Source organism: Engraulis encrasicolus, chromosome 23 (assembly GCF_034702125.1).
Source record: "Engraulis encrasicolus isolate BLACKSEA-1 chromosome 23, IST_EnEncr_1.0, whole genome shotgun sequence".
NCBI lineage: Eukaryota > Metazoa > Chordata > Actinopteri > Clupeiformes > Engraulidae > Engraulis > Engraulis encrasicolus.
In genome coordinates this window covers 10,402,793-10,415,836 of record NC_085879.1, presented here as the reverse complement: position 1 = coordinate 10,415,836, position 13,044 = coordinate 10,402,793, and the positions used below count along the sequence as shown (strand labels likewise).

Sequence of the window (13,044 nt, the reverse complement as noted above, 5' to 3'; positions counted from 1 at the left end):
GTCCATCAAAAGTGCTCCCCAACTTCATCCCCCAGACCGTTGCGACTGTTTCTGTTCCTCACCCATCAAATTCATTAGTCGCCCCCTGATAATTGGTTGGTTTTACTGAATGCAGTGATGATAACATACCCATGCAAACATATACTCTCTCTGTTATAATCTGCAATACATTAGTGCGTTTCACAATTTCCCATTAACCCTGAAATAGTACACACGAAGATTACATTAATGCGTCACGTTTTAAATAGTAAAACCTGTCCTACTCACTGGGCTGCATCTTTACCAAGTTTGGTACCATCGGAGTCTCTTAAACCTGATGTCATTGGAGTCAAAGTCTTTTGACACTTTGTGACACTTGAGACAAACAAACAATACATCAACCAAATAAACAAACGATATGAACATCTCCGAAAGTCACCACAGTCGGGATGTTAGCCTAAATTATGTGGGTGCCGACGCGCGCCATCACTTGCCCTAGTGGTAGCCTCCGAAGTTGATCTGAGAAGACGGAGAAAAGAGGCACTGAGTCGTTTGCCTTCCCTGGTTTAGGTATTCAGCCAGAGTACACATTCTGCGCATTGATAATACCATCCACACCTCATTTGTATTTCACTAACGGGTGCCAGAAGTGCGTTTTTGGATATTTCAAGCAGACTTTGATGAGAAACTCACAGGCAACTATATAGCGGAGCGTCTGCTTCTTTGAAGTCCTCCCCCTGAACCTCGGAATTCAAGCTACACCGAGAGACAGTTGTCTGAACATTCACACTTTTTAAGAATGGAAAAGCTGTTAATCATTTTGTTTTTCGAGGCACACTTCGTCTGCTGGATTCATGGAACTAACACAGAAGGTAAGATTCTAACAAATGTCATCTCTATCGTCAGTTAACTGTCTCTTGAGAACCCCCATTCCAAACTTTCCAAGAACTTTCCAAGAATTTGTTATAACGGCGTTACAACAGTAGGCAAATAGTTCGTTATCTCGTGCGTAATAACGTGCGTAATGGATTTGCCGATAACCTATCAGTCTTCAACCTATCCTTCCCAATGTAGCGGCATTCCATAGGACGGGGACGCATGCCTCCATCACCACAGTGATGATGGCCCATATTAGAAGCAGCTGTGCTTCAGCAATAAGAGAAAGATTATTATTGCTAGGAGCATGCAGGCTTTTCTATCCTGGGTATTCCACGTGTATGGCAGTCAGCTTTTATAATATCCAGTAAGGCAGTCAGTTATTATAATATTAGAAGCAGCTGTATTGTTATTGCAATATGCAGTAAGCATGGGTGGACTTCATCTTCTTTAGATATTCCACGTGGATGGCAGTCAATGGATAACACATTGGCCATGACATCCCGACCAATAATAAGTTAATCTTGTGCATTTTTCCATTATAAGTTACATGCAGTGTTTGAGACAGTAGGCATTTACTTCGCACTGAAGTTGTGCGTTTCGATTTGTACATGTAGCCCTCTTAGTTGTGGTTTTGGTTCCAGAGAAAGATGAAGGAATGCATTAAAGGTGCCCATTCAAAACTTAGAGCGGAACCATTGTCAAGCAATCTTGGAAGACAACTAACGTGTATGAGCCAAGAACAAGTTTCTCTGTGATGGGGCATGTTATGTCAGGGTGTGTGTATGCCTGAGCTGAGCTGAAACAGTCATGCGTCTTTGCTTTTCAATTAGCTGCCAAGAAAAAAAAACACACACACCAATTGCACTGGGTTTAATGGAGAGGGTGTTGTCCTTTGAAAGACCCCTCCAGTCTGTTGTCTCATCTCTCCTCACTCCTGTAATTACTGGGGAGTCAAATTTGAACTCTTCATCACAAGCAAATTGCCTAGTGCTCAAAGTCACCCTGCGGTAAAGTTGGCACCTCAAATAATTAGCTTGTTGCGTTAAGCAACCAGGCTCGGTTGGCCACAAGTGTGGTCAACGTTAACCCAGACATAATGTGTAATTCATATTACTGATCTAATGAATAACCCCCATGTGTTTATGTGTGCAGTTGAGTAGTGTCCCTCCCCCATGTTCCTTAGAGAAAGTGCATACCAGTGTCATAGTTCTTTTAAAGATTATCTTGGGGAAAATACCATAAATAGGCTAATATTAAATAATTGCCATTATTCCTGAAGTACTTATATATTGCGATTAGATACTCAATGTTTACACTGCTCTGTAGTGGAAGGTTGAATGTGTTCTTGTATGTCTCTCACCACTTCTGATGGTGTTCATTTGGCAAGGGGTTGCCCTACACATGCTTTCCAGGTAAGCAAGCCCGCCTGCAGCCAATGAACAGCCTGGTACTATTCCTGGTCTGAAACAAACTGTGTCATAGTCTGGGTATTTTACAGCCTGCTCAGTGCTGGTTGACCAGCCCCTATGACATACCCCACATTTACAGCCCCTCCAGTTCAGTTACCTATGACAGCTGAAGAAGGAACATGGAAAACTGGCAAGAAGTTCGTCTGAGGGTAGTCAGTCAGTCAGTGTATTGAAGCAAGGGTTTGTCATACATAGTCATTCTACAGTCATTCAGTCTGTTCAGACTAGTTGAGCACATTTTCCATTGCCATTGGCTGCATAGCTGAGAACACTTAAACATCATTGTAAAGTTCCCTTATATGCCTGCTAAATTATAAATTGCAGTTTGTGGATAGGTGCCTGCTAAATTATAAATTGCAGTTTGTGGATAGGTGCTTATAATGCTTCTGATTACTGCGGTGTGTAGTAGCTGAAGTCAATGTTAAATGTCTATGATTTTTTAAATGGTTTATGGTGAGACGATTTTTAATGATGCAGAATGATACTCCTGGTAGCTGTGCCTGGTGGTCACATTCATTTGTCATCAACACTCATCCCAATGTGGGTGTTGTGGCGTTTAAATTCAGATTTATGGCTCAATAGCTTGTCTTGTATTGTCAGTATGAGTACAGTTCTGTTCCACTGCCCTGAGGACCATTCCCTCTGAATACTTTGTGTGTTTGGCTTGGCAGATGTGACTAATCAGTTCAAGAAGAAGAGTGCTGCGCAACATTGCAGTGGGGGGACTGAAGCCACTACAATAATGGGTTGTGGTGGACTGAGAATAGTACAGTATCTTTTCTTGACAAATTGAACTGGGATAAGGGAAGACAGTTACGATTTACGAGAAATAATGTATTGACTTGGCAGTGATTTACTGAAGAAGGAATTAATGTTTTGTGTTTTATAATTTTTGGCTCTGATTTCCTCTAAAGAACTTTTTTTGCCTGTCAAGCATATCCCCTCTGTAAACAGTTGGATCATATTACAGAATGCATATTGTTGCTGACACTGCCTTTTCCTCCATCGCTCCACGCGTACAACTCACTCACCACATAATGGTGGAAACTCCTGACATGACCAGACTCACTCACAAGTGGAGGCGAGAATGCCGCTGGCAAAAAAAAACCCTAGCTGTAGAATGTAACAGGATCACACAAGAAAGTGGAAAGAATTAGCCATCCAACATCACGGAAAGGGGATGGATGTACATTAAGCATACAGTGTGTGTGTGTGTGTGTGTGTGTGTGTGTGTGTGTGTGTGTGTGTGTGTGTGTGTGTGTGTGTGTGTGTGTGTGTGTGTGTGTGTGTGTGTGTGTGTGTGTGTGTGTGTGTGTGCGCACACGTGTGTGTGTGTGTGTGTGCGTGTTTGTATTATAAATTGCACAATCAGAGTGAATTGAAATTCAATTTGACTGTTAATTACGATGGACAATTCATCAAGCAAGAAATTTAGCCTTTCTCTATGCTGGTAGTGTAGTGGTTGGTTCCTTCCTGTTTGGAACTGTATAGAATGTCCAAGTCCTCAATCCATGAGCAAGCAGAAAAAAGGCTGCCTGTTTCCCATGCTTCCCTGGCCTCGCCAAATCACAAAACCAGGTGTGCATAGTTTTTCCATCCATCAAGCCTACACTTTTTTAACCTGGGTGGGTGGGTGTTTGGGTGGTGGTGTTTAACACAGGCTGCCAAAGAATGGTCTGGAACAATTTGTAACTTCTCTGAGACGCTTTTCTGACCTACATTTGGTTGGTCTGTGGTCTGTCATTTGTATTACCATTTGCCAGTACTGACTTTCCTGTTCAGATGTGTTCTTGAGATTGCGTAACTAACCCATTGTTTATTTTTTTAGGAACTTTGAGGAATCCTCTCTTTCTTTCACTCTTTTTTTCTCTCCCTGTCTCTGTCTCTGTCTTTTTTTCTGTCTCTGTCTGTCTGTCTGTCTGTCTGTCTGTCTGTCTGTCTGTCTGTCTGTCTGTCTGTCTGTCTGTCTGTCTGTCAGGTGTCTGTCTCTCTGTCTGTGTCTCTTTCTCTCTTGAGAGCTCTCTCTCTCTCTCTCTCTGAGAAACAATTCAACAACTCCTTACAAAAAAGTCAGTCATCGCTGTAAAGAGTTTTCATTCAAGGGTCACTTATATTATTAAGTCCTCCAATGGCCGTACTATGAACACCAACCAGGATTTCCTCCTAGGCCTATATTGAAGGCAGCCACCTTTACAACAAACCCCATCTTCACTAGGTCCCCTGAAAATATAATGTAATTGTATTGCAAATGTAATTTATAAGATTTCTTTACACAACATATCATATTTCATGTGAAACTGACACATGAAAATTATGTCAGGGGCTGGATAAGACGTTCTCAAGGGCCGTAAACAGTGTTGGTTTCAGCTGCGCTTTCCCATACAAGCTGCCAATTACCTGACAGCAAAATCAGCTGACCTATAGTTACAAGTAATGCAGGTAGTCAATTAGAGGTACTTTGTGTAATGTACACTGTTGCTCATAGGAAACAGCACAATAAACTTGAGTTGGGTTTTGGGTTCAGTCTATCAATCATATCATTTTCAGGGTACGGGTGCTGTAGGTCACGTTGCATTAAGTGTTATGTTATAACCCAACCCAATCTTATATCACCTATTTATTTTGATGTGGTAGGCTATGTCTACTGTCTGTTGTCTGTCTATTACTGCTGCACATCCGTGTCATGTGCTGTTAAAGCCATAATTTACATTTTATTTCAAGAAGGTGACCATACTCTCCAAAATTGGTTATGACTTGTGTGTTACACAGTGTTTGTGTTACTCTGTGACCACTGTTATGAGTTTGTGGTGTTGTGTTATGCAGTGACGTCATATGACCCGTACAATGAGGTGGTGCATGAGGAAGAGGAGGTGTATTACACTCCACAGCTGGACTACAACAGTAAGTACACACACACACACACACACACACACACACACACACACACACACACACACACACACACACACACACACACACACACACACACACACACACACACACACACACCTCAAAACGTATGATCCATTACACACACCCCCACCACCCCCCCCCCCCCCCACCCACACACACACACACACACACACACACACGTACCACACACAAACGTATGATCCATTATTGCTACTCTGCTATAATCCACTTTTGTTACATAAAGCAACACTTTAAGACTTTTTTCAACTTCTTTGATAGCTTGGTATGGAAACAACACAGTACATACCTGTATTTCCCTCCTTTTTTGGCCTACCACAGCTCTGTTGTGTGTGTTCCTGTGTTCCTGTGTTGTGTGTTGTACTGTATATCATCGCTGTCCAGCAGAAATCTTGTATCTCCACTTTTCTTTTTTTTACTTTTTAATTTATAAATATCTTTTTTTAAAAAGCATTTCAACATTAACTTTGATTATTAAATAATTTATTATACACTCATGGAGACTGACCAGTAGTACTGATTTATGAAGAAAGAGCTAATATATAACACAAAAATAGTGGATCTCTGAGTTTTCTGCTGGATAATAACGATATTCTGTTTGTGTTGTTTGACAGATCCCCACTGGTGCCACAGGTTGAGGCTGCCAAATGGAGACGTGTCCTGCTCGTCCCCTCGCAGCCGCAACCACTACGGCTCTCTGGGCACACGCTGTGAGCTCTCCTGCGACCGCGGACACAAGCTGGTGGGACGCTACTCCGTGCACTGCATGGACAACCGCCGCTGGTCAGGGACCGGATACTGTCGCAGTATGTCTTAATCTCGACTAGTGTTTTCAAATGTTTTTTTTTTTGGGGGGGGGTGCCTTTAATATAGACAGGACAGTGAAGACATAACAGGAAGTAAGTAGGAGAGAGAGGGAGAGATATAGCTTTGGGAAATGACCCAGGCCAGATTCGAACCTGGGTCATCCACATATGGCACGGCGTCTTAGCGCACTGTGCAGGCTTGTACGAAATTCCAAATTGAAAGAATTTCAATTCAAAGTAATGCCATAATACGAACACTAGGTGGTGGTGTTCTACGTACTTTCAATGTATGGTGTAGGTTAAATTCAAAGAAATTCAAGGTAATGACACCACCTAGTGTTCGTATTATGGCATTACTTTGAATTGAAATTCATTCAATTCGGAATTTCATACAAGCTTGACGCTGCGCCACAGCACCACCTTGCCTCAGCTAGTGTAGGCTACTCTTACTGTGTGTTGACAAGTGTCTTGACTGGAACTGTGCTGTATTATTACTGTGTAAGCTGACATTCAAATTTGTACAGCCATGGTGAATATCCTGTGTTTAGAAACTAAATGTCATGCAGTTAAGGAGACAGAGAAATGAACATGCAGCGTTTTTATAAATAAAGAGCTTTTCAAACAGAGAGAAGACAAGTTGCTTACACCTTAACTCTTTTCACCGCTATCATAACAGCAACCCAGGCCTCGGCCCTGGCTTAAATGGCTATGGCGCTGACTGTTTCACTGCCGGGTTCTTCTCTGGCCTAGGGTCATTTTCCAATACTCCCCTGTCTCTCTTGCTTTTCTGTCCCCCCTCAAAACTGTCCTTTTTTTGTTCAGGCAAGAAATGTCCCAAAATTAAACTATAAAATGTAATAGTATAGTTAACCAAACCAAATATAAAAAAACTCTATAATTATTCACTTACTCATGTCGATGTTGACTTCCACCTCAGAGATCCGCTGCCACGTGTTGCCAGTGATCCAGTACGGCACGTTCCACTGCTCTGACAGTGTCATGGTGGACTCCAGGTGTGAATACTATTGCAACCCCGGCTACCGGCTGGAGGGAGACCACGCACGCGTCTGCCAGGACGACGGGTCCTGGACTGGTGGTGATCCCATATGCGCAGGTAACTGGAACTGCGACTGTTGCACTTGCTGAGAGATTTACTTTCCTGCAGTAGAACTGGTTTGGCATGATGTGCTATGATATTCCAACTGAAATGTGTCGTTGTGGCTGTTTGACATGGTGCGCTATATGATATCGCCAAGTAAAGAGTGCCATTGGATATGTGTTTGAGAAGGTGAAGAGTGTCATTGGAGATGGAGAGACAATACTAACAAAGTGAATGAAAGAGGAAAAAAAAGAAAAGGAACATCCTGCCTCATCCTGAGGGAAAATTATTGATCTGCTCAACATTTAATTATCATGGCATTATCATGTTGTAGTATTGTAGTGGTGTGAATAGAAAGGATATTGGTTAAGTGGAAAAGGTCATGTAATGTAGCAGAATATGCTAGATTAATTTACAGCACTAACAAATGCCATGATGAATGAACATTTAATGAGTCAGCTCTAAATTTTGAAAGGAAATGATAAAGGTCTGCAACACTGTTCTCTGCTCCCAAACAAAGTTTAATGGCACTGGCTCTGCTCTAAATTGTGGCAAGAAAGAGTTCTCCTTCAGTACTTCTTTCATCGTTATTAACAATGTCAACAATCTGCAAACAAGGTGTTGGATCTTTCCCTCCCAGAGAATCATGCATTTTGAGTGCTACATATACAGTACATGTACAGTAAACCTCAACATTGAAGCCAACACAAACCTTTTTGTGAGACTTCCTCTCCTCATGACGACATAACAGGATTTACAGTATCTGGTGGAAATGTTGACTTGTGCATTGTTTTGTGTAGCGTTAATGATTTGGATCATATCCAAGGAAAAGTAAACACTGTGGCCGGTGCTACAGTCCTCTAAAAGGTCAGGGAACAGCACTTAGACCCACTCCACCACACAGATAGCCTCAATGTCTTGTTTAAACGACCAGTACAAGGAACCCAAGTGCTTTCCCCACACATCTTCCCAGACCGTTTCAGTGGTCCATTAACTTGTAGCAGATCAGCACAACTTAAATCCTTTTGCCCTACTTTGGTTCTCCCAACGGTGTCTTCCCTAATAGGACACCACTACTTCATGTGTTTCTGATTCTACACTACTAGTTCTGCTGTTTGTCTTTGGTGACGAGAAAGACCTGCTATGGGTGATGTTGAGTGAAGGATATGTCATACTGGGTCCTGGTTGTTCTGATGTTCATGAAAGGCTTCTGCTGGTGTTAATGCACCTGATAAAATCTTGTCTGTTTTGGAGTCCCCAATCAACACTATGTGTTCTGTTTAACCTTGAAATAATTTTCCGAACTGCATCAATGGATCATGGACATGTAACACAATGTCACTTCATTTTTGTGTTCCTACAGCCGCACTATGAAAGTTTGCCAAAGCAAGTTGCTGATGTATAGTTTGAAGGACTACTTTTTAAAAAAGACATTTCCGCTTCCGTCTTGTAGCACAACTGAAGAAGACTTTAAGATCTGCACCTGAGTACTCTGACAACACATCTCGAGTTTGTCTTCCATTCCTTAATTTGGTTACATTTCATTTTTTTTTGTCCCTGTGGCATTCATTAGACCCAGTTTCTAAGTGAGTAACAGGATGTATCAGCTTGCACTGTACCATAGATTTAGGATGAGGTACATTATGTACAGTGTAAACACATACTATTACATGATGATACATGTAAATACATAAAAAAATTGTTAAAAGTGTTAATCTTAATTTTCCTTTGGAACTAGTAATGGACCTCTATTTTACTGCACTGTGCTCCACACCATGAACCACCAAAATCAGGGTTGGGATTAGGATTAAGTGTGTACAGCAGTGGTCTCCAATTATTTTTGGCCAAGGGCCAAATTATGAAGAGCAAGTTAAGCTGTGGGCCAAACCAGCTCCCCAACCCAATGAGAAACAACTAGCGGATAGACGTCTGGACAGAGAACAGATTTTCGCTTTTTGCTTCTTATAAAGGTCTTTTATGAGACTGTTAATTGTGAATGCTTTGGAGAGACGACCCATTGAGGTTTCAGTGGTCAAAAATCCCACACATTTGTGCTTTCATTTGTTCTGACATCATGGTGGGCCAAATGATTGCCATGCCCGGGGCGTATTTGGCCTGCGGGCCTTTGTTTGGAGACCACAGTGTAATACTGCATGTCTGTGACACACAAAAAGACACCATAAGACATGTTTGTCTTAATTGTTGTTTGGTCTAACAATGGTTCTCTACTCTACTGTACTATGTTCCAGACCATGAACCCCCCAAAATCAGGTGTCCTGAATCCAAGGTGAAGGTGGCGGATCCTGGGGAGCTGACAGCTCGGGTCTACTGGAACAGGCCCTACACCACAGACACCTCTGGAAAAACGCTTGAGTATGCTTGATTTGTTTCTTCATTATCCTCGAGGCTGGGCCAGAAATGCAGGACAGATGTTAAAACATTGCATTTATTCGCAATGGTGGGCATAATGGATGTATTAGTTACAATCTAGTTCCACATATTCCAATAGACTTGTTTGTTAGCTGTCTAATTAAACCAGGTGATTGGCTGGTTGAATGATCACCTAGGTTAATTGGACATGAAAAACAAGGTCATTCAGAATATGTGGCACTGGATTGTAGCTAATGAATCCATTTTGCCTATCACTGCTTATTTGTCTCTAGTCATCCTCAGGTTTTGAGATGCGTGCATTTAAAATATGCTCCCTATGTTTTATCCCAACTTGTGTCTGACAGCTGGGGCTGAAGTGCTCTTAAGCAAGGCTTGCTCCTGAGCATCTGTCCTTGTATTGTACCTAAGAGCATTTGCTAAATAAGCAATTTAACTCACTTGTGCCAAGTTTATGAGGAACCTCACACATGCAACTCAGCAGAGTAGTGAGGATATTCTTCTCGCCTTGATATGTGGACTTTATTTTTGTCCTGTGCCAGATAACACCTCAGGTGTCTGTACATTTTCAGTGTGTTTCCCGAAACTTGCCCCTGAAGCTTGCCCCTATCTTACTCCTATCTCAAGATGCCTCTTGGTCTCTCCCGTCTGTCTGTTCGTCCCACAGTCTGATGCGTGTGGGGCCCGTGTCTGGATCCACTTTTGAAGAAGGGATCCACATCATTCGCTATCGCGTGTACGATCAGGCGCGCAACAGGGCTGCCTGCAAGTTCACGGTCCAAGTGGAGGGTAAGGAAAACAGGGAAGAAAGGTTTCCAGATAGGTAACTGACTTGATAGGAGATGTAGGCCAACAAGGGCCTGTTCCAAAAGGATATTTTTTATATGTGGTTATTTCTTTCTCCTGTTAAGGTGGAAACACAGCCACACCACCCTTCTGTTTACACACGCTGGTGATAATGATTCACGATTCATGCACGGCTGGGTTTTATGTAAATACACAAGGAGATGAGAGTGTGTGTGAAGAAGGCTCTGCCTCTTATTATCTCTCGCCCTCAAAGGCGCGGAGTGGGTAACCTGAAACTGGAGCTTAGATGCCCTCACGGTGTGTAATTTAGATATGTGTTGTTGTTATGGTAACCAAAGTGGTGATCGTGCCCAAAACAATGCTACTCCACACAAAGCCCTAGTGACCTTGAGGTTCTCTGTTTTGAGACTCATAGCGATGTGTGTGTTTAAAATGTGCTGTCCTGAAATAGGCATCCATCACAAACAAAATGAAAAAAGGCAGATTATGCTGAACACAATGAGAGCACAACTTGCCAGAGAGCTAGATCAACAAATTACCGGTAGAACTGGTATAGATAGTAAGAATACGCAACACAGTGTGAAACATCCTGAAACTTGGATATCCAAGTCTGTTCTGTAGACTTAGTCTGATTCTTGCACAGAACTGTATGTGTTAAACAGATGCATTAAACAGAATCCACTTGACTCTGGTTGTCGGATCCAGTCAGCGTGTTGCCCTTTTAAGAAAATTAAATATTAACTCCACTTGGGTTCTCCCTCTCTCTCTCTCTCTCTCTCTCTCTCTCTCTCTCTCTCTCTCTCTCTCTCTCTCTCTCTCTCTCTCTCTCTCTCTCTCTCTCTCACACCACACACACACACACACACTCACACTCACACTCACACTCACACTCACACACACACACACACACACACACACACTGCTCTCCCCATCTTGCTTTTCATCATGCCTATCACTCTCTCTCTGTCTCTGTCTCTCTGTCTCTCTGTCTCTCTCTCTCTCTCTCTCTCTCTCTCTCTCTCTCTCTCTCTCTCTCCAGTCAGGAAGTGCCCTGCTCTTAAGCCTCCTCTCCATGGTTACCTGACGTGCTCGTCGGACAGGAGCAACTACGGTGCCACGTGCGAGTACCACTGCGACAGCGGCTACGAGCTCAGTGGCCTCGCCATTCGCGTCTGTCGCTCTGACCGCAGCTGGTCCGATGAGCCCCCCACATGTCTGTGTGAGTAACTGATTGCCCCCCCCCCCATGTCTCTGATTGGCTGATTGGCTGATTGGCTGATTGGTTGATTGACAGACTCTAGAGTAAATCGCCTGCTCCTGGTTGCCTCAAAGAGGCAGACATCCTGAGTTCGGAATGAGAAAGTGCCGACACAGTTTGGTGCTGGTTACTCATAGATGCAGATATTTTTTAAATACCGATATTTTTTATCTGTTTACGTGTAAACAAATGTGGATGTTTTTTAAAAACAGAGTTTTGAAATGCGATATGTAATAGCTCCCTCATCTGGGCAGAGACAATACTAGTATTTGCAATACACCACACTGTTGATCTTTGGGTAGAGGAGATATAGGGCAGTCTAAAATGGCAATGTGAACATTTTCTCAGGTTTTCATCGTCAAATGTATCACAAAAGCTTTCAATGTACATAGTCAAACCCTTTACAAAACATCTGAGATAAAAACCCAGAGAAATGGATACAGCATGTCCATTCATTGGACACCGACACACACTGTGTAAGGAATACAGAATGGTTAGCCTAGCGCAGCCAGACCCGTACAGCAAAAAGCTGTACCAGGGTCTAGGAGGGCTGGGCGGCAGTGTGGGCGGGATAAACGGTTGCTTCAGCACTCAACGTCACGCAATAGGATGGTGGAACAACCAATCCCCACACACTTCTGTGTAACGTCACAGCTGTCTTTCACAACGTACACGCGACACGCCCCTTTGTAGGTGAAGCGGCAACTTCGAGCCGTCGTAGCAGTGAATGCGTGTGATGACCACAGCCACAAACAAGTTTCCTAATAAATCGTGTTTTCACTTATACAGTTCAAAAATGCATCGTTTTCAACCACATGGCCCTCCTTGATCAATCAGTGAAATGTCGAGCAATTTGGGGCTTGTTAAATGGTTATATTTATGATTGTTGTCAACATGGCATGTTCGGTGTTAGCTAGCTAGCTGTATACCCATAACTAATACATGGCTGGATACGTTGGCTAGCCGCTAGCTCGGTAGACTAGGTGTCATTCCCATCTATTTAGTAAGCGACTTACAGACTTTCAAAGCTCCCAAATGTCTCGTTTTTAATGACATGGATCTTATTAGAATTTGGGGCAGGCATATAATACAAGGCTGGATACCTAGCTCTGTTATTGACGACAGGTTAGCTAGCCACTAGCGAGGGCCTCTTTGTAGGTGAAGCGGCAACTTCCAGCCGTCGTAGCAGTGAATGCGTGTGATGACCACAGCCACAAACAAGTTTCCTAATAAATCGTGTTTTCACTTATACAGTTCAAAAATGCCTCGTTTTCAACCACATGGCCCTCCTTGATCAATCAGCGAAATGTCGAGCAATTTGGGGCTTGTTAAATGGTTATATTTATGATTGTTGTCAACATGGCATGTTCGGTGTTAGCTAGCTAGCTGTATACCCATAACTAATACATGGCTGGATACGTACAGCTC

The 13,044-nt window shown here is 42.8% G+C and overlaps 1 protein-coding gene across 1 annotated transcript in view; it reads left to right on the top strand.

Annotated features, from left to right (window-relative positions):
* Positions 1-467: 467 nt before the first annotated feature.
* srpx2 (sushi-repeat containing protein X-linked 2) overlaps positions 468-13,044 on the top strand; it is an 18,894-nt gene continuing 6,317 nt past the window's right edge. The window contains exons 1-7 of the mRNA XM_063190478.1: positions 468-851; positions 5,151-5,228; positions 5,873-6,064; positions 7,002-7,178; positions 9,413-9,536; positions 10,219-10,340; positions 11,398-11,577. Coding sequence (XP_063046548.1) covers positions 779-851; positions 5,151-5,228; positions 5,873-6,064; positions 7,002-7,178; positions 9,413-9,536; positions 10,219-10,340; positions 11,398-11,577 — 946 coding nt within the window. The 5' untranslated portion in view covers positions 468-778. The remainder of the gene's footprint in view (positions 852-5,150; positions 5,229-5,872; positions 6,065-7,001; positions 7,179-9,412; positions 9,537-10,218; positions 10,341-11,397; positions 11,578-13,044) is intronic.